Source organism: Malaclemys terrapin, chromosome 2 (genome assembly GCF_027887155.1).
Source record: "Malaclemys terrapin pileata isolate rMalTer1 chromosome 2, rMalTer1.hap1, whole genome shotgun sequence".
Taxonomy (NCBI): Eukaryota; Metazoa; Chordata; order Testudines; family Emydidae; genus Malaclemys; species Malaclemys terrapin.
The window spans coordinates 132,453,797-132,478,294 of NC_071506.1; the positions used below are offsets into that span (position 1 = coordinate 132,453,797).

General features: G+C 51.8%; 1 protein-coding gene across 1 annotated transcript; it reads right to left on the bottom strand.

The window, feature by feature from the left end:
* Window positions 1–3,527: 3,527 nt before the first annotated feature.
* PHYHIP (phytanoyl-CoA 2-hydroxylase interacting protein) lies at window positions 3,528–22,730 on the bottom strand. The gene is made up of 5 exons (XM_054020131.1): window positions 22,310–22,730; window positions 12,183–12,366; window positions 9,944–10,118; window positions 8,495–8,612; window positions 3,528–7,924 (listed from the first exon to the last, which is right to left on the bottom strand). Exons 2-5 carry the CDS (start codon window positions 12,345–12,347, stop codon window positions 7,390–7,392), a joined length of 993 nt encoding a protein of 330 aa, XP_053876106.1. The 5' UTR covers window positions 12,348–12,366; window positions 22,310–22,730; the 3' UTR covers window positions 3,528–7,389.
* Between the last annotated feature and the right edge of the window lie 1,768 nt (window positions 22,731–24,498).

The following is a 24,498-nucleotide window of genomic DNA, read 5'->3' on the forward strand; positions in this document are numbered from 1 at the left end:
TTCAGCTTGGAAAAGAGACGGCTAAGGGGAGATATGATTGAGGTCTATAAAATCATGACTGGTGTAGAGAAAGTAGATAAGGAAGTGTTGTTTACGACTTCTCATAACACGAGAACTAGGGGGTCACCAAATGAAATTAATAGGCAGCAGGTTTAAAACAAATAAAAGGAAGTATTTCTTCACACAACGCACAGTCAACCTGTGGAACTCCTTGCCAGAGGATGTTGTGAAGGCCAAAACCATAACAGGGTTAAAAAAAGAACTAGATAAATTCATGGAGGAAGGTCCATCAATGGCTATTAGCCAGGATGGGCAGGAATGGTGTCCCTAGCCTCTGTTTGCCAGAAGCTGGGAATGAACGACAGGGGATGGATCACTTGATGATTACCTGTTCTGTTCATTCCCTCTGGGGCATCTGGCACTGGCTACTGTCGGAAGACAGGATACTGGGCTAGATGGACTCTTGGTCTGACCCAGTAGGGCCATTCTTATGATCATCCATCCAACTCCATCCTTGGACAGTAATGATCAAAAGCTGTCTCTGTCCGAGGGGTGCCAGGTGGCCCATGTGAAATGAGTTTGCTGGGTCTTGGCCCAGTTCGGTAGGCATCAATATCACAAAAACAATGATCAGTTGGCACGAATTAGTCCCCTTGGTTGGTAGCTTCAGCAAAGAGGCCATGGACTGAATGGGGCACTCAGAGGAAAGCACAGTGTGGTCTAGTGGATAGAGCATGGTATTGGGAGTAGGGAGACCAGGGTGCTACCTAGCTTTCCCACTGTCCCATCTCTGTGCATCAGTTTCCCCATCTGTAAAATGGGGTTAATTATACTGACCTCCTTTATAAAGCACTTTGAGATCTACTGATGAAAAATGCTACAGAAGAGGTAGATGATATTATTAGTGGTGAGTAGGAGTGTAGGGAGAAGCTTGCACTGCCTGCCTCTGCCCATGTTGTACTTGCTCTGTGCACAATCTCCAGGCTTGTCTCTTATGATGCAAATTGTAGATAAGAAAGCTGAATATCCTTTGGGAGAAAACCCCGACCTGAGGGTCACAGCTAGATCCCTAATATAAAAGGCAGCCAGTCCTTACCCCTACTCCAGGAGGAAGGAATATGCATGCAAAGTGGCAAGTTTTCTTTTCTTTTTATGTACTTCATGCTAATATTACGAGTGGGATAATAGTGCAAAGCATGACGGGTAATTGCATGCTAATTGCCAGTTAGTCAGTATCTTATTTAGCAGTGCTTGCTCTCTCTCTCTCTCTCTCTCTCTCTCTGTAGCTTGCCTAATTTGCAAAGGGAACTTGTGTGTGAATAGGATCTTTTCATATATAATTTAATAACAACAGATTCTGGGATAAAGAAGAATGACATCTGCAGTGACACTTGCTGGGATAAAAATTTCATGGGCCATCGACCCTCATGCTCCCCTGCACAGGCTGCCCACCGGCCAGGGGTCAGGAGGAGACCCTGCACTCTCACCCCTGCCTAGCATTGTACCGCACAGTTGGCCAGGTGCGTGATGCAGACGTGCCAAGCCTCGCTCATTCTGGATTAATTGCCAGGCAGCTTCTGAAGCGCCTTGCTCTTGTGGAGATGAATTTTGCAGCATTTTAGATGAGTAATTTAAAATGTCTTACTGGTAACACCTATGAAATCACAGGCATTTAAACTGTCACAGCTTGGAATGCTCTGCATGATGAGTGAAGCTTTTATTTATTTTTTTACCACCCCTGAAGCATCTGGCATTTCTTACTGATAACAGACTGGACACCAGCCTAGATGGACCATTAGTGTGTCCCAGTACAGCTGGAGGCAGAATTCTGTGCTGGATGGTCTATCTCAATGCAGATGGAGACCAAGAGAGAGGGCACTGGGCTCTCTCAGTGTAGATCGAGACCGGATACTGGTGCCGTTGGAGACTAGGCTAGATGCACCCAAGTTCTAGTCAATGCAGCAGGAGACAGAATTCCAGACTAGACTGACTTCAGGGCTGCTGTGAAGTAGTGACTTCTATGTTCTGAATCCGAAACCTCTTCCTGCTTTGTTTGTGTTCATTGCAAATTCTTTTCCTCTGATTTGAAGGCACTTTGTGCACAGATCCTCAAAGGTACTTAGGCACCTAATTCCCATGGGAGTAAGGTGCCTAAATACCTTTGGGGATCTGGGACTTTGTGCCCAGTTCCAAAAACAGAGCGTTAGCCAAACTCTGCAGACCTGATTGCAAGGTGAGTGGCCAGTCTGTGAGCAGCATTCGAGTCACCTCAGAGCAGATGGGGAGGAGGGGAATGGACCCATGGGCTGCAAGATCCTCTCCACCCTCACAGGGAGAAATACTGCAGTCTTCTGTAGTGATAATGTAGGGTGGGCTATACTCCACAGTCCTTACTCAGGCAAAGTCAAGCCCTGAGTAAGGACTGTAGGATTTAGCCTAGTAGAAACTCTTTTGTAACCTATTGTGCTTGGGGTCATTACTGCAGGATACTGTTGTGTTTTTTGTTGCTGTAGTATTAACTACTGCTGAGCAGTGATATGCTCTTTGAAATTCGATAATATTGTTTACTGTAGAATAACATAGCATTCATTTCTGTTGACCATTGTTCTGTTTTTTTAGTACTGTAGTATTAAATACAGTTGAGCAGCGCTGCTGGATCTGTTTCTATGGCGTATACTACAGTATCAATTACTATGGAATAGTGTAGCAATTCTTTAAAGTAGGGTAAAATTCCTAGTTCATCCTGCAGGCTACTCCTGTTGTGTCAAGACCCCATAATGTCATGGCTCAAAGCCAGAGCAAAATCACCCAAACGTGGCCCTGTTAGTGTCAGATGGAGGTTGCTCTGATCTCACAAGATCATGAATGTCCCCTCAAGACTCCATCCATCCATCCATCCCATTGCAATTGTGGTGGGTAGCAGCCATTCCTCCTTAGTTGGTGTGTTCTATGGGGGTCTATTCATTCAGAGTCCTATACTGATCCCCATGTTTTGAGACACCAGCAGGTGGGAGAGGGAGAAGCCAATTTGGTAGCCCGTCACGAGTCTGCTCAGGAAGACCTTCAGTACAGAGACCCCCAAAGGAAACAGGGAAGCCATGTTAGCCACCCAGGAGCACCCCAGCTGTACAGAGAGGCCTTCATGGGGGAATGCTACAGCAATAACCCCAGAGATTACTGAGCTGGAGGGTATCATGAGGCCAGGTGGGAGGTCAAGTGGCAGAGTTACTTAACAGGACATGGTTGCAGGGATGGGGTGGGGACTCTACGTTCACCATTGCAACCTCATCAGTTTTTAAGCTTTTCTTCCTTTTGAACTTAGAAGACATTTCAGGCTCCGTTCAGTTGGGAGAGCTTCAGCAATGGACCAGCCACTGCAGCCCCCATACCCCCAAATTTCCCACTGCCTCATGCACAGCCATATATAAAAGCCCTCTCCTTGAAATTGGATCACCTCCCTGGTGTGTGGGTGCACACACACACACACACCTCTGCCCCGAGACACCAATGCAAGTAGCAGGCTGGGCTGCACACAGGTTGTTAGTTTATTGATACACACTGTCAGCACAGCACAGGTTTGTAAGGGATTTTCTTTACAGCGTGCATCATACACAGAGACTGGAAAAGCACCACATCAGGCCAGGGATGGTGCGGACACTGCCACACAAGCGCCATGCTGCGGTTGTCAGCCACGTGTGGGGCACAGAGGGCAAAGGGAGATGGAGTCTCTCAGATCAGACACGGCCCCTTCTGGCTCCCACCCTGATGCTGCGGAAAGGGAAACCTAGCCTATGTCGCCTTTAAAGGGACAACAAGAAGCTCCCAAGCAGAGAGCCGCTCCCCCCCTTGTAGACACCCTCCCAGCCAGATTCTGACTCTCCCCTCCTGGTCTCATGGGGGCACCTACGTCAGTCTAAGTTCAATCAACCTCCTGCTCCAGAGTGCGCGTTACACCAGCCTCGACTCCCCGACTGTCACACGCATTGGCCAATGGGCAACTTACAACCCCCTTACACAACACCTCTGAATTGGGCCCACTGATTCAACGAGTTCACAGTCAGCTGTGCCACACACCTCCTCCTCCGGTCTCTAGAGAAACTGTCAATCCCACTCACCACCTCCCCCATCCAGCTGTCTCTAGGAAAGGCCGATTGTCACCAACCCCCTCCTCCTTCTGTCTCCAGGGAAGACTCTCCGGGTAGGTCTACACTGCAATAAAAAACCCATGGCATTGGGTCTCAGAACCCAGGTCAGCTGACTTGGGCTCGGGCTGCAGGGCTAAAAATTGCAGTGGAGATGTTCCGGCTCGGGCTGGAGCCCAGGCTCTGAGACCCACCCCCCTCATAACCTTGGGGGAGCTTGAATGTCTATATTGCAATTTTATAACCCCACCGCCTGAGCCCCATGAGCCTGCGGCAGCTGACCCAGGCCCGCCATAGCTGTGCCGTGGATCTTTCATCGCACTGTGGACACACCCTTAGTCACCACCACCCTCCTCCGCCTGTCCCCAGGGAAGGCTGACTACCACTCCCTGCCTGCACCCATCTCCAGTATATTACCTCAATTCTCACATTGCCACGAGCAATGAAACATAAGTCACATGGTGCTGTAAATCCTGTGGCCGTTGCTGGAGTGATCTATCAACGTTACTGCTTGGAGAAGCTTCCAAAAATGCAGCAGCCTTTGGGACCTCCGTGTCAGTATCCACACACAGTCCAGAGACCAGCCAGGAAACCATGCACTGCCTGTGGGCATCATCAGCCTCTGCACAAGCCACGTCCCAATGGCCGAGTGGGGTTTTTTAGTTGGCGTGGCTGGATTTTGCAGTATGAGGGGAAAATCGAAAGCTAGTGTAAAAAAAGCCAAGGTCCTTATCGCTTCCTGGCTGCAGCACTAACAGCACAACACCGCGACGGCACACAGCAAACACTGCACAGCCGGATGCTCAAGCACCCCAAACGCCACTAAGAATGAAAACACTACTGTGCTCGCCAGAGCAGGGCCTCCCTTCCTGGAGCAATGGCCAGCGCTTGACATTTCCCTCCCTTTTAAGGGTGACTGCTTGATAATAAACGCCCTGCTCTATTTCTCTGGGCAGCTGGGGACATGCCGGGTACAGAATATGACTGCTCACCAGGAAACTATAGGATCTTTATCTGCTGCTAGTGGCTGGTCTACATAAAATCTGTTGTGAATCTACTACTTCTGCTGCTAGCAGGGGGACTTGCTCCTTTAACTCACACAGTACCAGCTCAGGCTTTTAAAGCTGAAGGTTCCTGGGTTCAACCCCCTGCTGGTGAAGAGGACAGCAATCAGAATTCTGGGACGCCGAACATCTTCCAGCTGTTGGTACCAGAGTCCTTAGTTCATTTGATTGGACCTGCTGCTTTGGATGCCCACAAGCTCCTCTGTGGGTCTTATCTGATTTCCAGATGCCGAAAAACCTCTCCATGCAGAACATCCCTGTTGCCTCTGTCCTCCAGGCCCTGGCCCCAATCTGCAGCGGGGTGTGGTGAAGGGCAGACTCTGCATCTCTCTTCCAATTTAGGAGATGCCCCCTCATCCTGGCCTGTCTCGGGGCCAAGGGCAGCTCGCAGGCATGGCTAGAAGGCTGCTGGGCGCCTCACGCCACATATTCGAGCAGACTGGGTGCCGGCAGACTCCCTTGGAAAGCTAAAGTTTTCACATAGCACAGAAAGCCCAGCACTATTTATAAAGAGGAGGGAGAGAGGCCCAGCCTTGGGAGGAGGTGGTTGGTGTGGGGAGCAGGGCGGGCCTGGGGCAGGAGCGTGAGGAAGTTCTGCTAGGCTCAGGCTGCCTCAAGTGATGGACAAGTTAGGTTGAAGCAAGAATGGGGCTCTGCTGTGAATGCCTTGGGATCTAGCCAAGCCTCTCTTCACCCATTGCCTGGAGAAAAATGCAGCCCTCAAGACCCCTCTTGGGGCAACACATCAGTGGCCGTAGCATGGCAAGCAGATCATGCCCGAGGGACATGGTAGCAGCAAGGAGGTCCAGCGCTCCGATCAGCTGGTTCCATGGTGCACAGTGGCGGGAGGCCAGGGGAGAGCCGTGCTTGGAGGTGGGAGTGGGCAAGGGGGACAAAAGGAAGAGAGGCTGAAATTGTTCCTCACCCCAGAAGCTGGCAGATCACTCCAGGACATGGCTGAAGTCACAAGCAGGGAGGCTGCATTCCTCCCCCGCCCAGCCGGGGTGGGAGGGGGCCTCCTGGGCAGGGCTAGGCTCCACCTGAGACAGGGGAGCAGGTACATTCATGCTGCAGCCGCCCCCGGGAATTCCAACACACCCCAGGAGTGCCACGGGGCCTGTCGGGACTTGCAATGGGGCCGCTCGCCCATCCTACATGGCGCTTAACCAGGTAAATAAAGGCTGTGAAGCAAGAAGCTCCAGGACAGGCTGGGGCTGAGACAAAGCCCGGATGGAGGGAGCTGAGGGTGAGGAACCTGCATGCTCTTTCCTGAGCCTGCCAAGCCTCCAATAGCTGAAAGTCCCAACTAGGAGAAAACAGCAGGCTCTAGTTTCACAGCTGGCCATCTAAGCTAGGACCCACACCTGGGCTAGGTGATTAAGTGCATGCTGGATTCACAAGCTCCCCCCCGTGCAAATCTATCTCCCTGGGCTAGGAGGCTGGCTCCCAGCTGCAGTGGGACATACCCTTCAGGGCTCCCCAGGTGGGAATCAGGTGGCAGGTGAGGATCTACCCCACCTGGGCAAGGTAGGAATTGACTGAGCACTTAGCAAAGGGCAGGGTTGGGGGGAGTAGCGGAAAGGGAGGGGCTCATTGAATTGACAGGGTAAGGGAGGGCTGAAGGGGCAGACCTAGGAGAAGGGGAGCTCATATCAGAGAGGGAAGAGCTCCGGGTTCCCCTGATGACAACATTTCCGAATTAACCCAAAGCTCCTGTTCTTTCCAACTTGAAAATGGCAATGAATGGGCAGCTTGGTTCCGAGGGGGCTGGAGCTCCCACTTCCTAGTGGGGCAAGTGCAGAAGCTGTGGGTCTTTCCACCTTGGCGTGAATCAGATTAGCAGCCAGCTCAGGAGCTCAGGTGTTTCCCTTCTCACACTGACCAGGGTTTGTCTGCAGGAGTCAATAGAAGCCAAGATCCCATCTGAGCAGCACCGGAGGTCCTCTCTCACTTGGGCCGGGATCCTGCCAAGTCCATATTGACATTGGACAGCGAGGCATGCACAGAGAGATTGGAAATCCACAGTACACACTCACTCCGGCCACAACTCCCATCCAGGTCCCGGTTTCCACCCCTGCCCCCATCCCAGACCACGTCCATTGCAGAGAGCCTCAGGTTAGTCCAGTCCTGCCTCATGCATGCCTCCCCACACACGCATCCCCTCCAGCTCCCCCCTCAAGTCACTAGCGCCCCACGCTGATGTTGCACGTCTTGCAGCTGGGGTCTTTTTTGGCATCAGCAGTGGAGAGGCTCATGAGTTGGTGGCCGCTGATCTCTCCCAGCACGCCCAGGCTGAGGTCGACGGGCTCGGTGTATATGACCTCCAGGATGATGTCCTGGGCGTGGTGATAGACCAGCTCGCCGTCCTCCATGCAGCAGGTCAGGAACTTGTTGCAGGAAATGTCCAGCTGGGGCAGGCGCTCCCGGCAGAAGTGGTCTCCCGGGGAGCCCTTGGGGGCCAGCACCAGGACGACGTAGTGGTAGGCGGTGTACATGCAGTAGAAGTCCGCAAAGTAGAGGTTGGTGTTGGGGCTGAAGAGGCGCTGGGCGGGGATCTGGAAGCGGTAGCGGCCGTAGGGCGAGTCCTGGGGGGGCTGGCCTGTGTTGAATTCGGTGTTGCAGCTGAAGAAGATCCCATGCAGCATGCCGCTGGTGGGTGAGCCGTGGCTCCCGCTGTTGTCCTTCAGGGAGGGCTTCATCATGTTCCCACAATGCATCCTGAGAGGCAGCGGGAGAGAGAGTGTCAGCCCAGTGGAGGGGGTATGGCTCTTGTGCTCCATCGGCTGCACTAGAGACTAGCTGCTCCTCGGGGTTACCCCAGCACACCCCCACTGAAATCCCGGTTCGGATACTATTTGCTGGTGTGGGTACACCACAAGCTAGTGTTTGTGGACTAGTGGTTAGAGCAGGGAGTGGGATTGGAGCCAGGACTCCGGGGTCCTATTCCCAGCTTTGAGAGAGGGGTGGGGTTTCGTCTATGGGTTAAAACAGGGGACCAGGCATCAGGACTCCTGGGTTCTATTCCCAACTCGGGGAGTGTGTTTGAAATCGGTTTTACTTTCGAGCGAGTGCAGATAGGTCTGGGACAGGACAGGGTCAGAGGGGAGCCCAGCCTTGCAGTCCCAGCTCTGTGTTCTTTGTGCCCTCTCATTCTAGGTGAGGGAAACATCTCCTGGAGATGGTGCTTCTTCCCCCCAACCCCCCTGCATTTGCTAGGCTGGGTGTGTGTTCCAGCCCTGCTAGGGGAGCTGCGGGGGGGGGGGGGGGGGAGGGGTAAGGGGGTGTTACCTGACGTGCTGGAAATATTCCTTGTGCTGGTTCCTATAGAAGACCGAGAATCTGAGCATCCTGCCCGCAATGAGCTCAGCCTTCTCCTGCAGCTGGGCCAGGTGCTCCTTAGCATAGTCTGCAAGGGGGAGGGAGACATTGGCCATCACCTACATCAGTGCAGCCAGCTCCCCACCTACCCACCCCCATGCAACCTGCTGGGCCCCTCCCCACTCCCTCCAGACAGCTGGCTCCCCAGCAGCTCAGGCTGGCTCCCCCTCCCCACCACAGCCAGCTGGCTCCCCCTTTGCACCTGTGGCAATCAGACAGCTCCCCCTCCCCATTCCCATCTTTCTGCCTCTCTCCTATGGCTGCAGCCAGCTCCCCCCACCCCTTTGTTTATTCCTTCCCCTGCCTTTACAACCAGTTCCTACCCTTTCCCCTAGCTGGCAGCAGCCAGCTCCTCCCTCCCTTTGCTTCCCCCTCAGGGTGTGACTAGCTCCCACACCCTAAGCCTCCCACTCTTCCACTGTTGCTCCACAAGACAGGGTTTTGCTACCTCCATCCCCCGCAGCCTCTCTTCTGCCTCAAAGTCAGCAGCCCCCACTGCTCTTGGGTTTTTTATATGCCTTTAGCTCAGGATGCTCCCGCCCCTCTTGGGCTGCCCTGCATCCATCCCCCTCTTCTGTCCCCTTTCTCCTCAGCCCAGCCACAGAACACCCACAGCCTGCAAATAGGCTCCTGCCCCAGGGCAGGGGGTCTTTGACTGCATAGGATGCCCCTGGATAGCAGTACCATTGCCCCAAGGCTCAGAGGACCGGGGATTGTTGGGGAACAGAGAGCTCCCTGGCCAATTTGGGAGGGGGGGACAGGCAGGGGCACACACAAAGCCTCCCTCTGCTGCTTGTCACTATGGAATTGGGGGGGGCTCCAACCTGTCTGAAAGCAAAGCAGGGGAGCAATGATCCCCCCCTCTGACCCCACCCCAGCTAATGCAGGAGAAAGGAATCTATTTGTGGGCATTGTGCTGGTGGCAGCTGGTCTGTGCCAGCCCCCTCAGACTTGGCAGCAGGCCCATTAGGGAGCAGTCGCTGGCTAAGAGAAATGGCTGCACAAAGAGGATGGAGCCCCAGGGGGCAACTCATGGGCAGCTCAGTTCTCGTTTAATATTCAAGCAGCATGAATCTCCCCTCTCCCCCAGGGCTCGCACAAACAGCGTGAACTCCCCAGACCTTGCATAAGCAGTATGACACGACAGAGGATTTTTTTCCCCCCCCAGGGCAGATGGGATGTGGGTCCACAGTGAGCTCAGCTCTGAGAACCAATTCCCCTCTGTGGTGCAGCAGGCTGGAGATTCCCTTCCGAGGACGGGCCGCGGGGGCTCATCACAGTCTGTGCCAGCTGGGCACGGACCATGTGGCTGAGGTTCCGCTACCAGCTATTGCTCCTGATTCATCAGGGCACACTCACCCCCTGTGCAGAACTCCACGGTCTCGCTCCAGCCGGACACCAGGTACTCCCCATCACTCTGCTTCACCGCTGTCTGCACGGCCACGCTGTACTCTGTCCTGGGGCTCAGGAACCAGTGGCCTCTCACAGTCATGGGCAGTGGGACTGCCTTGGCGACTAGCTTGGTGGGCACATCCTGTTCAAGGGCAAGAGCCATGCCACACATGCAAAAATAAACCAGGCTTGGTATTGAAGCAGTGTGGCTAGTGCTTCCCCCCACCAAAGCTGCCTCCTACGAGCAGCATGACACCCGGGCCCTGGTACCCTGGGAAGTACAGCACCCATCCAGGCATAGCCTCAGAGCATTGCACAAGGCTGATCTGGCAAGACCCTCCAGCAGCTCCCCTGAACTGGATGTGCATGCCTGTAAGGGAGCCTGTGCCTGCCCATGATGAACAGAGAGGCAGGTCATGGAGACCTTGGGAAAACCCTTCTTAAAAACAGTCTTAGTCTATTACAATGACAACCGCCATGGCTCCACGATCTGCTGTACAGGGAGCTGCATGACCTACTGGCGTGGAAAACTGTTGGGTATATTGCTACAGTGGCCACTACTCTAAAACAACTGTCACTACTACTGTGTTGCTCTTATATAGCATAGACTGACCGAGAATGCTGCCAAATTCACTATAATAGAATACCATTGCTTTCTAGCATCACCATAGCACTCATTACTGTATACACTGCAGAGTAGTACTGTTACTAATATCTGTTACTGTAGTATTTGGTGCCATAGTATCTACTGAAGTGGAATACTGTCGTATCTGTTACTGCAGAGTATTATAATATTCATTAGCATACTATTAATATCTGTGGAATACTCTGGTACTTGTTATTGCAGAATAATTTATTACCATGGTATTTACTGTTGTAGTACCTGTTACTGCAGAATATGTAGTATCTATTGACACGATACTCACTGCAGTGGAACACTGCAGTACTTGATATTGCAGAACATTGTTGTCATTATTGCCATGGCATTCATTTCTGCGTAACACTGTAGTAATTATTGCCATGGCATTCATCACTTTGGAATACTGTAGTACTTGTTACTGCAGCATTCTGCAGTATCAATTAACATAGCATTCAGTCCTATGGAACACTAATTCTTTTTCTGTTTGAGCAATGTCTGAAATGGTGCCTTCGGTGTTGCACCTCTAAGGCGCCAATATACATCCCACCCCACGCAGCAAGAGTTGTGCCCAACTCCTCTTGCATGCAAGATGGGCAAAGAAATCTCTCAGAGCCCTGGAAACAGCCAAACAAGCTCTGAGGTGTCCTGAAAACCTTTGTTTTAAGGAATAAATTGTCGTGTCAGTAGGCCACAAAAGCATCAGTGCAGCGCAGTGCCGTTTCTGTGGCAACGGCAAATGCTGAAGAGTCAGGAGACGTGGGGGAAAAAGAAGCTTATTATTGGGGAGGGGGGAAAAATAATGTTTAACATTAAATAGCATCACCGTGGTAACCACCGTGCTAAAAGGATCCTGAATTAGTGACTCTGTTCCAGAGGGAGAAGGAAGAGTGAGTAATTCACTCCACGTCTCCTCTGGTTATGTGTTGGAGGGTACGTTTAGCACTCCTCTCCATGCTGATTTGAGGGGTACAGCTGCCTCCTCACCCATCCCCATACTGGTTCACGGGAGCAGGCCTCAAGTCTCCCAGGGCTCACTGCTGCTCTGGCCCCCTGGCATCAAATCTCCCCAGGCAAAACCTCTTAACTTCACAGCAGAGTTGGGTGGGGAAAGGAGGCTCTTTTTCCTGGCTCAGGCATCTCGGGCTGGTGGCACTAGAGGGCTGAGAGTCTGAGGGGTTCAGATCCAAATCCTTCTCCCACTGAAGGATTTTGACAGTAGTGGGACCGGGCTTTGAACCTGACTCTTCTAGTTACCCACAGCACCAGGCACAGCACCCCCCCAGGCTGTCCCCACCCATGAACCTAGTCCCTACCCTGAAGGAACCCCTTCCATGCTCCATAGGACATGCACCCCTTGGGTCCTTCACTGGAGCTGCCAACAAAGGGACCCAGTTTGGAGGCATCTGGGATGTAGATACGCAGCTGTGCAGTGAGAAAGAGATGGCAGCCGATGGCTACACGGGGAGTGACTCAGCGCTGGGCTGAGTACTCGGGAGAACAATCGTTGGCTGAGGGTGGCAACGAGCATCCAGTTGCTACCCACATTTCCCCCCGCCCCTTGCTCACCCTGTGTTTGAATTTGTTGGAGTTCTTGTTCTCCTTCTTGTTGAGGTCGATGAAGTAGTGGGTGACTCTCTCCAGGTCTCCCCCGTCCATGGCCCAGGAGATCCGGAACGAGTCGCACGTGATGTTGTTGATCTCGATGCTGCGGGGGGTGGAGAGCAGCTCCATGGTCCAACCCGCCTGGCTCCTACGGCACAGTGAGGGGATCAGTATGGTGACGGGCAACCAAGGGGTAGAGGCCATAAAATCAATTGGCCTCACGACCAGATCCGGAGCCCGTTAGAGTCAATGGACAGATTTCCCTTCACCAGAGTGGGTTTAGCCTTCAGCCCACAGCATGGCCCCAGGGCAGAACCCCCTGCCCCAGCATGGGACTCCATTGCAGATTCTTATCCCTGATGTGAGAATTTGGGGGTGCTCTGGGGCAGCCCCTCTGCCAGCACTGGAGAGAGAGTACTCTGTGGAGGTGTATGTTTACACAGCTATCTGGATGCACACGCAGCTTCTGTGGTCACAGCTCTGTCAACGGGGAGTGAAAATGCTGGCCCTAAATGAAGGGGGGGCGGGGGGGAGCTGGGACTCGGGAAGCATGGGTGCTCACATGGCTAGGAGGCCATGCTGGGAATGGCTGAGCACGGCCCAGTTGTACCTTGTTGTCAATGCACTGGCCCAGGACTCGGGGCGGGACCTGGATTCCATTCCTGGACTCCCTTGGTGCTTTACATAGGTCACTTACTGTCAGATTTCCAAAAGGACTGTGCTGTGTGTGTGCCCCTGATAGGCACCAGACGGCCAGCACATGCTGTGTTGGGCGCTATGGAAAAATCTGGCCCCAGCTGTGGGTGGTGAGCCCTTGAAAAACTGACCCCTCGCCGCTCTGTGCTTCAATTCCCCTGCTGTAAAAGGGGGCCACTGACACTACCTTGGCGGGCCTCCTCTATCTAAGGTGTAAGCTCTTTGGGGCAGGGACTGTCTCTGATCCTGTGGCTGAGCAGGGCCCAGCACCATCTTGGTTGGAGCTACTGGAATACAAATAATAGCACAGAGAATAATAGCTCTCTTCCCAAAGAGCAGTAACTCAGGCAGCGATTCCCCAGCTTCTGTCATTCTCTCGCTTCCTCTCCCCATGTATGTGCCCCTCTCATCGGAGGAGCCCTAATTAATTCCATCTGAATCCATGGCGCCAGCTGAAGAGCGGGTGTCAGCCCACACGGAGGTTTGACAGAGCAGCCGGCACCTTGCAGGTGTTGGTGCCAGCAAGTATATCGCAAGCCTTGAATGGGACAGATTCGGAGCAGATGGTGCTGGGGAGGGAAGGGGCTTTGGGCCAACAGGCACGAAAGGAGGAGGGATTTGAGGAGGTTTTTTTTGTTTTGAAAGGAGAGGAATTGCAGGCAGGGAAGGGGGAGGAGGGTTGTCCATGCCAGGAGCTAGAGAAAATGTGAGAATGCCAAGGGGGAGGGGGGTTCAGGGTGGTGTCTGGGTAACCCCCAGTTTTAACATCCCCTTTGTCATTTCAGGCACTGCTTTGCACTGTGCTTAAAGCAGCTTGATTGCCGTCATTGTACAGAGGGCAAGGTGGAATGGCAGATAGCCATATACTGCAGTGGAAGTGGGGGTTTACTGCACACGCATGCAGGGTGTTGTGCATGGATCAGGCAAGGGAAAGTGAACAGCATATGCGGGGCGTGCAAGGTGCATGTATGTGCAAAGAATGGGTGTGAATTGGGTGCAGATACTGTCAGTAAGGTGTGTTTTGATTGTGTAGGTGGTATGTTTGTAACATGCACATACAAAGTATATATGGTGTGTGAGCAGAGGTAACGGGTTCACATGACATTGCATGTGTTACATATGTGTGCAGTGGGCAGAACCCATGGGTACATGTGGCATGGATGTAATGGGTGTGTTCATACAACATAAGTGTGTGCTCCATGTGTAAAAAGGGCACCTGGTGAATTGGTAACATAGGCAGATTCACTCTGGGTGCAAGCCCTGCGTGAGACCCACTAATAAAGTGGGTTCTACTATGTATTACTAGCTTCTGATGGCAGCCAATAGGCAGCTTTGGGGTGTACATGGAACCTGAGTGGTACATGGGCAGAATTTCACCCAGCATTCAGCATGAGTGCAAACAGAACAGATTTCCAAATGCACTCAGCACCGAGCAGCTCCCATGGTGATCCTGGGAGCCCAGTTTTCAGAAAAGCCCAGCAGCCAACATCTGCTCAGCACGCTGAGCTCTGGGCCAACGTGTGGTGTCTGGAGTGGTTGCACGACATTATTTCTTCCACGCCTCTTTCATTTGCAGTGAACCCAAATCTGTGACCTTCATGGATGCCAGCAGCTTTGATGTAGGGATTATTTAAGAAGCAAAAGGCAAGAGCGCCTAGGGCTGGGCTGAAGCTGCAGTTCCTTGTAGCATTATGAGGCCCGAGAGGAGTTTTTTCCATAAGGAGGAGCTAAGCATGAGACTCTAAGCTCAAACACAGAGGTGTAAATCAGGAGAGATTTCATTTCCATCCACTTGGCCCGGGGTGGGGGAGGAGGAGATGAGATGTGACTTGGAGAGGCAGGCATGGGTGCTCTTCCGCTGCAGCGCTCCCTGGGCGGAGGGGAAGGAGCCCTGCCAAGAAGCCACCTTTATAATCTGGGTGTTTCTCTTTAAAGGGATGGCGCTATGTTTGCTTAATGTGGGGCGGGAAGGAGGGGGGGGGCGGAAGAAAAACAACAATGTAGGACTTAGAGTTGGGGAATGTATAATTACATGTAAATGTTCTCCCGCCCCAGCTCTTTGTGCTACAGGGAAAGCTGCTTTTATACCCAAGGCCCAGCCAGCACTGAGGCCTCTGGGCTTGATTCTGGATTCTATCCTGCCACTGATTTATTGTTTGATCTTAGGCAAGTCACTTCCCCCATCCCGCTCTGTGCCTCACTTTCCCCATCTGAACAGTTGTGAATAGTTGCTACTGCTCTGTTTCATGGGGGCATGGAGACTCCGCCCACTGATATTTGTAAAGTGCTTTGAGTTTGATCCTCAGATGAAAGGGGACAGAGGTATTCTTGGCTGAGCAGGTTGGGCACACCAAGTTGGCCCTGGTGAGTTTTACATTCGCTTCACTTTGCTCTGGCTTCTTGGGAAACAACTGTGCAATCAGTTTCAAAGGGTGAGGCTTTTATCTGGAGAGAACAGGTCTGATCACCTGTGCTTCCCTGGGTGAATCACTAGCAGCTAAAAAGCCTAATTCCCTGTGCTCTGAGCACCTGGGGCTGAGCCCTCCCCAGCTAAGTAGGTTGAGGCCTGGTCAGTGCTTGGATGGGAGAGCTGCTGAGTGGACAGAAGTGGTGCTGGCAAGTCGGCATAGGATGTTTGGAGTCAGTATTGAAAAGCTGTTTTCCAATGAGATGTAAAATCAAGCTCTAACTAAGCTGCTGTGGTCATTAAAGATCCCTTGGTGTTTCTTCCATTAGCAAGACCAGCATCTACTCTCCCAGGGATGCTACACGACCTTTAGAAGGACAGATTTGCAAATGTCTCTCTTTTCTCTTCCCCCACTCCATCTCTCCCCTCCTCCCACCCCCTACTCTCTCACATGGGCACAGGCTCCTGCAGCAGGATCACAGTTTGTTTCGTGTCAGATTTTCCTAATTGTCTTTCTTCTTTTCCCCCCGCCGTCATGGTTCCTTTGTGTTTGGGAAGCAGGTGCTTTTATTTATAGCTGCCACATGAACAGCCCACACCTTTGCGTTGTGTTGCGATTTCTCAGAATTCAGCACATCAGAATTTAACCCTGCGATGACTCAATATATCCAACCATAGGGAGTTATTGTTGCGCAGCAACAGGTGCTAGCTGAGGGGGGAAAGGCTGTTACCTGGGTGATGCACATTTTAGAGGGTCCGTGCCACAGTTAACAAGGACCCGAGTGGGGCCGCTTTTGTTTGCTTATAACTGCATGCAACAAAACCAAACAGCCACAAACTCTTTTCTAATATCGGGGGGAGAGGAGATGAATCCAGGCCTCAGCTTAGCACATATGAGCAACTCTACAATAATAACCAACTAGTGTGCAAAGCAACTCGAGAATAACAATTAACCAGTATGCACAGCACTTGTGAAGAACCCTACAATGACAACCAACCAGTACGCACATCTCATGAGCAACCCTGCAATAACAACCAAGTGTGCATAGCACTTGTGAAGAACCCTTCAATGACAACCAACCAGTACGCACATCTCATGAGCAACCCTGCAATAACAACCAAGTGTGCACAGCACTTGTGAAGAACCCTACAGTAACAACCAACCAGCGTGCACAGCCCAAGAGCAAATCTACAATAACAACCAACCAACATACACCGCACATGTGAGCAACCCTACAATAATAACCTGCCAGTATGCATAGCCCTGGTGAGCAGCCCCAGTGTGTGCCTGCACTAATACCAAACCATCGTGCACATGGGTGGAAGCAATCAGGTGACAGGAGACAGGGCCGGCTCTAGCAATTTTGCCACCCCAAGCAGCAAAAGAAAAAAAAAGTTGCGATCGCAAACGGGGGCAGCTCTACTGCCGCTTCATTCTACGGCGGCAATTCGGCGGCAGGTCCTTCGCTCCGAGAGGGAGTGACGGCCCCACCGCCAAACGGCTGGACATGCCGCCCCCCTCTTCATTGGCCGCCCCAGGCACCTGCTTGCTTCGTTGGTGCCTGGAGCTGGCCCTGACAGGAGAGGCATCCTGAGCCTACTGTGGACATGGTGCTGTTAGTGACTGAGTGTGAGATAATCCCCAACCCCAAATCTCTATTGGCTTCATTCCCCTGCCAACCACCCTGCTATGGGCAGAAAGCTCTGAAAGCCACAGCTCCACATGGGTGGGAGCCCAATCAGTGTGAAGATTAATAGCCAGCGGCTGCTGCTGGTCTCAGCTGTGCTGTTTGCTTAGAGACCGATCCTTGGGGATCCGACCAGGCCATTAACACTGTCCTTTAAATCAGCTGCTGTCCAACCTGCCAGCAGGCTGCTGGTTTAATGAACAGAGCTGTGTCTTGTGACTGTGGCTGAGGGCCTGATGCAAGGTTCCAGGGAGCAATTCATTGGCCCCCTACAGCCCTGCTCGGCTCCAGCATGGGTCCCATCTGCTCAGCACCCCCAAACAATACCAGTATTTTTCCTTTCTCTATTGACTCTTTTTCCTCCCTTCCCTCGAGTGAATTTAGCTCTGGTGAAATGTGCCAGGCTGGCAGCACTGAGGAGGAGCAAGGCCCTCTGGCTTCAGGTCTGATGCCCATCCCTCTCTGGAGCCAGAGGGGAGTCCAGCCTCCCTGCTGAGGCTGCTGGCAAAGGAAGGGGAGGTAGTTGTGGTGGTCAGTGGGTTGGTAATAGCCACCGCTGTCCACTGAGAACGCGGTACCAATTCACAGATCCAGTGCGCTGATGCCATTTTCCTCCAGCGCCTCCTGCTGGGAGAGGCTTATCTCTCTGCAGCATGATAGGGTCCAAGGAGAGGAGGTTCTTTGTGCAAGCTCAGCACTTCCTGATGATCGAGGTTGGCTTTGAAGCAGCTGCAGCAGGTAGGCTAAAAGCTCGGCCCTTTGGCCCCATCTGGTTCGGTGTGGCAGAGGATGCAGGAGGAAGGACTTGGGGAGAAATTGCTCCAGAGTGGTATTTCTCAGCCTGGCTGTTCTTTCCTCTCTTATCTGGAGGGAGCAGGGCAGAGGCATGGCAGCCAGAAGCAAGGGGTGAAAGAGGGATCAAACTTTGTGGCCCCTTGGTGTGGCTGCTTCTGCTCCCTGCACAACCTGGTCTTAGGGGGAAAGCACTGCCAGGAATCCAAACGGAGCAGGAGAGAGGCTGGGTTCGGCTTGGAGCCTGGAGATCGGGAGCAAATGGAGAGAAAGAGAGTGGGAGGTGGATGGGACAAAGGAGGGAGTGAGGATGGGGAACAGACGCTGGACTGCCCCATATGCCCTGTTGATGCACTTGGGTGGAGCTTGGCAATGCACCTTTCATAGCTGGCCAGGCCCCTGCCCCAAAGCACTTACAGCCCAATAACGGGCGGACAGCGAGGCTGACTGGATGAATGAGCTGAAGTGAAATGTGCCTCTGCAACCACCATACAGGGAGGCCGTCAGCGCCCAGCTAACCCGGAGACCCATCTCAGCACCGAGCGGGGCTTAGCAAAGCATAAAATACTGTCAGGAGCGAGTGCTTGCTGCTCTCCTTTTGAAAGTGCTCCACGGGGATCTGGATGCCCTGAAGCCCCACGCGCCATTGGAAGCCACTCAGACAGCATTTCCAGTACGGGTCCTGACCTACACTGAATGTACAAGCAGCTCTCACTGCGGAGTACGAGAGTGCACAGCGAGAGCCATGGGGTAGTGAGCTGTGTGATTCCTATGTACCCCTTAGCAGGGTCATCCCTGGGTTCCCCGGCAGTAACACAGCACAGTCTAGAGGTCCAGTGAGGAACCCTGACATGGTGCATCTAGAGAAGCTATGTTTTTGGAAGGGAAAAGATACACACACACACACACACACAAGTCTCATCATGCATGGGGTGCCACCAAACAAAATCTAATCTGCAGCCCTACGGTCAAATTTGGTGCAATGTGTACATGTGTTTTTATTACACAGACCTTGGCAACGGGTATCAATGAGGGGTTTTGGATGACCAGATCAGATCAGTCTCTGGCAGCAATTGGCATAATGTTCCAATCCATTTTTAGCTCCAATTAATAAGTGGCGTTTGAAGAATGCATAGCAGGCTGTTCAGCTAGTCTGATGTACATGGGCTCATGCAAAGTTAGTCATAAATGCATGCAGATCTCCCACGCATGCAGAGGCGTGAAGGCATGTGTGGCGATCCACAGAGAGAGGGAGAGAGAAAAAGGTGCATGTGGAGAAGGAGAGATTCCTACAGGTACGGCACGATGCATGCTCAGATACAGAGAAGTGAGCAAAAAGAGAGAACATGCATGGCAATGCACAGACATGAAGACATACAGAGAGACAGCCACATCATACACGCATGCAAGCTATTGTTTAGCTTCTGTGTATGCACAAGTATACAGAGACACATTCATGTATGGCAAAGCACTTATATGAACAGCGACAGGCCTATGCAGATACACACATGTGCAAGTAATTGCTTGGTCTCTGTTACCGGAAAATATATGCAGGTATGTACCGGGGAAAAGGCACATACACAAATAAGGAGGCACATGCATGAACAATGACAAAGAGACCCCTGCACAGAGCAACAGACCCAACTGTGTGTGTAACTGTCACAGAAAAAGAGCTGTACACATGCATGTATAAAGCAAGGCACAAGTGAATAGCACTACATATACATGTCCAGTAATGGAGAGGAAAACACACATACTCAAGGAGATGCTGGTACACATGTGTGAAGCTATTGCTTTGCTTCTGTGTACGCAGACGTGCATGGGGATGCACACACAGGAATGGGGCAAACGGAAGCACATACATGTTAAGCGATCACCTTATCTTTGTACATGGTCAAAGAGAGGTGCCAATGTGCATGTACATCAAGACATACCGAAATGGAGACACATACATATGCACACCTGTGTAGCTCTCCCTTTATCTCCCTGCACGCTCAGGGCACAACGCACAATTACATGTATGAACAGTGGCAAGCACATGTATGAGGTGCACACGCAGGCACAGAGAGCTCAAGGAATGCACAGATGCAGCTGTCACTCCCTCTCTATGCATGTTCAGAGAAAGAAATATACAGAGACAAAGACACACTCATGCTGCGACACTCACACATGCTCAGAGGAACGCGTTACCTACACTATGCACAGGCAGAGGAAGACCTGGACTGGGACATAAACACAGATGTGCACACGTGTATGCACACACTCATGTAATTGTGCACACCCATTTCACCCCCACACACATACCCCACCCCGCAAGCACAGAGGGCTCCATTCCCACCTCTGATTTGTAAATGAAAAGCCACTTGACTGAAGGGGAACAAGGTGCCTCGGCCAGCACTCAAGGGAGATAGCTCCCACGCTTCTAGCCCAGATCCAAAGCAGGGCATGGAGAGAGCCAGGAAAGAGCAGCATGTGTGTGGGAGGAGTGGGGAGGGCGCTGGTCTCTTCGGGGACTGATGCAGAACCAGCCTAGCAGCCTGCCTCTGATGTGAATGCCACTTCAAAAGAAGGGACGTGGGAAGCAAACGCAGCCTGTCCCAAACCCCTGCCTCGTGATGGGGACAATTCTGACCTCCTTGCTTATTCGCCTGCATCTGTGCCCCTTTAAACGCCCGTCCATCTCCCCACACGGTCTCCTTCCAGCCCTCTCACCCTCACTCAGAACAGCAGGCTCCATTTTCACCTGTCTGAGCCAAACCAAGGAGATGGAGCAGGGGGGTGTTGGAAGAGATGGGCTCCCTGCTGTTCAATAAATTGGCTGGGTGGCCTAGTGTTTCTACTAGCTGCCTATAGGAAAGCAATGGCCCCCTGCGTCCCCTAGGCTTTAGCAGGCAGAGTAATTCCCTGAGCAGAGCCTGCCAGGAACTAGAGAACCTGAGCTGTAGGGAGCCAAGATCACCAAAAGCAGCATGTTACCGAACCTCAGAGATTAGTGCAGGCGGTATGAGGGTGCAGCTTGTAACCACCCCCCAATCACATGCAACCCCTCCCTCCTCACAGCCCTCACACCCACATGCAGACATACTCACACGCATGTGACAGCCACCTACACATGCACACACACACACCACTACCTGAACACAAGCACACACATATACATACATACCCACTCACAAGCACATGTAAACACAAGTACACCCATTCACAGCCACTCAGACACCTGAGTATACACACACACGCCTACTGAAACATACATAACTACAGGTATACAAATACAAACACACCAATTCACATTAGTGCACACAGCCACATACACACACACATTTCTAACTGTATACGCACAAACACATATGTATGCATACATACAAACCCACTCACCCACATATATTCACAACCACCCATCCGCAAGCACACACATATTATGCATCCATGCACATGCTCGCAACCACATACATATATCCACTCATATCACAATCAACGCATCCACTCACAGCCATGTACACCTAAGTACATATATACCTGCTCACAATTACCCATAAACATATATACCTACAACACATCCCCATATATATTTACATATCTACATGCATTCATATACAAATACATACCATACATACCTCTACATGCATGTCCATACATGCAAACACAGAGAAAACCATGCACATGCATGAATCATATTCAGGTATAGACATTCATTAACAGATATACATACACACCCTGCACCCATATACTTGCGTACAGACTATACAACCATGCACATACAGTACATACATACCCATTCACAGATACTCCATACTCACATATATTATGCAAGCACACACACACACCCACTCACAGCCATTAACACGTATTCCTTCCCCCACCAACATACATCTATGTACAACCCCCCCCCCCCCCCCCGCACAGACACACCAATCTGGTCTCCAGTGGCAGCTTTTTTTAAGAGCATGGGATTTCAGGCTGTCAGAGCTGCATGACACATTAGCCCCCATTCATGGAAACCCAGTTAAAGTTCTCCGATCTTCCCCATTCCGATCAGCTGTGTCGTGAAGAAAGGAGAAGGTCGTTTCCTTGGGGACAGTGAAAAGCAATGTGACAGGTACAGCTGTCTTCTCAAGCCCTTGGAACAGATTCCAGGGCTTGGAGAGATTGACAGATGGGGCCCTTGCCTGGGCTGCTTAACCTCCCTTCCCCTGCTGTACTGTCTTATTATATGGGGGCTTTTCCTGCCTCAGGGCTTCTGAAGCACCATCCTCTCTATTAACACTTACCTAGCGCTTCTTGTCCTCCATGCGCTTCACCAGATTTGACTGATTAATCCCTGGGAGGGAGGGATTTCTTGCTCCCATTTTACAGATGAGGAAACAGAGGCAGAAGTGACTTGCCCAAGGCCACACAGTGAGTCAGTGTCACGGCTGGGCTCAGCACTCCGGAGTTCATGGCACCTGGTCTGGTGCTCAGAACCACACACACACCCCATCTCCGAGTACAAGGTAAAAGCGCCTTACCTGTCTCCACAGGGAACCTCTGATGCTAAGAAGTTAGTGTGGCTGCCGTGTGTATTAAATGTGTGTCACGCACACAGCTGGGGTGAGGTTTCTGGTTTGCAGAAACTTGGCTGCAAAAGCAGTCTCTCCAGCTAGGTGCTGCTCCTTCCCATGCAGTCCCCTGCCTCCTTCTGGGCTAACACTGCTCCTCTGCCTCCGGCTGCTATTGCTGCTGCTTGCTGCTGCCCAGACTCTTGCAAGCGCTAGGAAACAGCAGACACCCTAAAGAAGAGGAGGAAAAAAAATCAAAGCAGCATGGAGGAGAAAAAAAATACAGCCCTTCTCCACCAATCGGGTCTCAGGCTGCAAAGCATCAGGTGATGAGCAACCACGTTCCCTGCCTAGCTTCCCCAAGCTGCATCCTCCGCTGTGCAGGGATAGCAATGTGAAATTATTGAGGCTTTTCCCGTGGTGGAGGGTGGGGAATCACAGGATCTGGGACAGGGAGGGGAATGCGGCCTCAGGTTGGGTGCAGAAGTGTGATGTACTGCACGCATGGTACCAAAAATGGGGAGAGACTGGTGGTCACTAAGCAACACTGAATCCTTATCAGAAACTTCAGAATAATGGGCCAGACTCAGCCACTGGTTTGACAGGAGTTGCAGCAGTGATATATTTGAGCAGCTTTAGGCACCATGCTTGCATTTATACAGCCAGCCCTGACCCTATTCACACTTGGATGCTTACTGGTTAACTGGAAATTGATAACTTGGTTGGATTCTCAACCTTATTCAAAGTCAAAATTTTTCACAATCCCCTTATATTTACTATAAAAGTAAGAATAAGAAATGTCTTGATGATAACACTATAAGCCCATATAATGTATTTGTGTGTGTGTTTCGAGAGGTTCGCAGAGCATATTTGCCCTTGAAGGGGAAGGTTTTGTGGAGAGTGGAGAAGCCAGATTTTCTTTGCTTTAGAACGGTAGTAAAATTTTCAGTGCTTCATGACCCCTCTGGCTGCCTTACATCTCTCTCTCTCTCTCTCTCTCTCACACACACACACACACACACACACACACACACACACACACACCCCCGCCGTGGGGTTACAAACCCCCCATTTGAGAAGCACTATCCTTGTGGGTAGAGTGGGGTAATTGTTGGGATTCCTGGGTTCTGTTCCCAGTTCGGGGAGGGGCTGTTTGATTCATAGAGTTTAAGGCCAGAAGGGACCATGAGATTATCTAAACTGCCCTCCTGTCGATCACAGTTTCACCCTGATGCCAGTATGGAGCTCAATACGTTGAGTCTGGCTAAGCCATCTCTTCCAGAAAGACAGCCAAGTTTATGTGAGTTCCTCTGGAAGGCCCCTCACCATCCTGCCTACTGAGTCAGGGCTGCTCCCGGTGCAGGGAGTTTTACCTGCAAGTTTTACTTGCAGAGGAATCACGGGAAGCGGAGGCATGGATGCTGGACTTTCCCTGCCTACATGGCGGAATAGTTCCATTCCCAGTGGCTTGGATGGAAAAACCGGACAGTCAAGTGAAGGGATTTCAGGTTGAATGGAAGTCTCTCCATTCTCTTCCACAGTTGCCCCATCATGTTTCAGAACAGCATGCCCTGGGCTGCAGCTGGGACTCGCTCAGTTGCACACTGAGTAGAGGTAACCGAGATACTGGTAATTACATCATCCATCTATCTGTCAGCAATCCAAGGGCAGCCGGGATGCTGCCACAGCTACCCGGCAGAGCCTTTAATGATGTCTCTCTGTCACTGTCCCCTCTGTTACAGCCAGAGCCTGGTAGAACTTGCAACACTGCCAAAGGATAGTTCACCTACCCTAGCCTTGGGCTTCCCTCAGCCCTAGGCTCATTGCCAGGGAAGCAGAATGGGGACAGGGAGACAGCAGGTGTGAGGGGTACATGTGAATGGTCATGTCAGTGAGCATTTGTGTGAATCTTCGTGTGTGAGTATTTGCTTAAGTGTGCATCTGCTTATGAGTGTACGTTGATTTGGCACCTAGATACCTTGGGCACCATCTTTCTGCTTGTGTTATCCCAGTGCAGCAGTGATCAGCTATGACCTAGTCCCTGTGCTCCCGCAGCATGTAAGTCGCACCAACTTACAACTCACTTAGATTTAGTGATGTGTAATGGCCATATATGCCAGCTGTGCTTTGGCTCTGTGTGGGTGCGTGTGTGAGTAGGA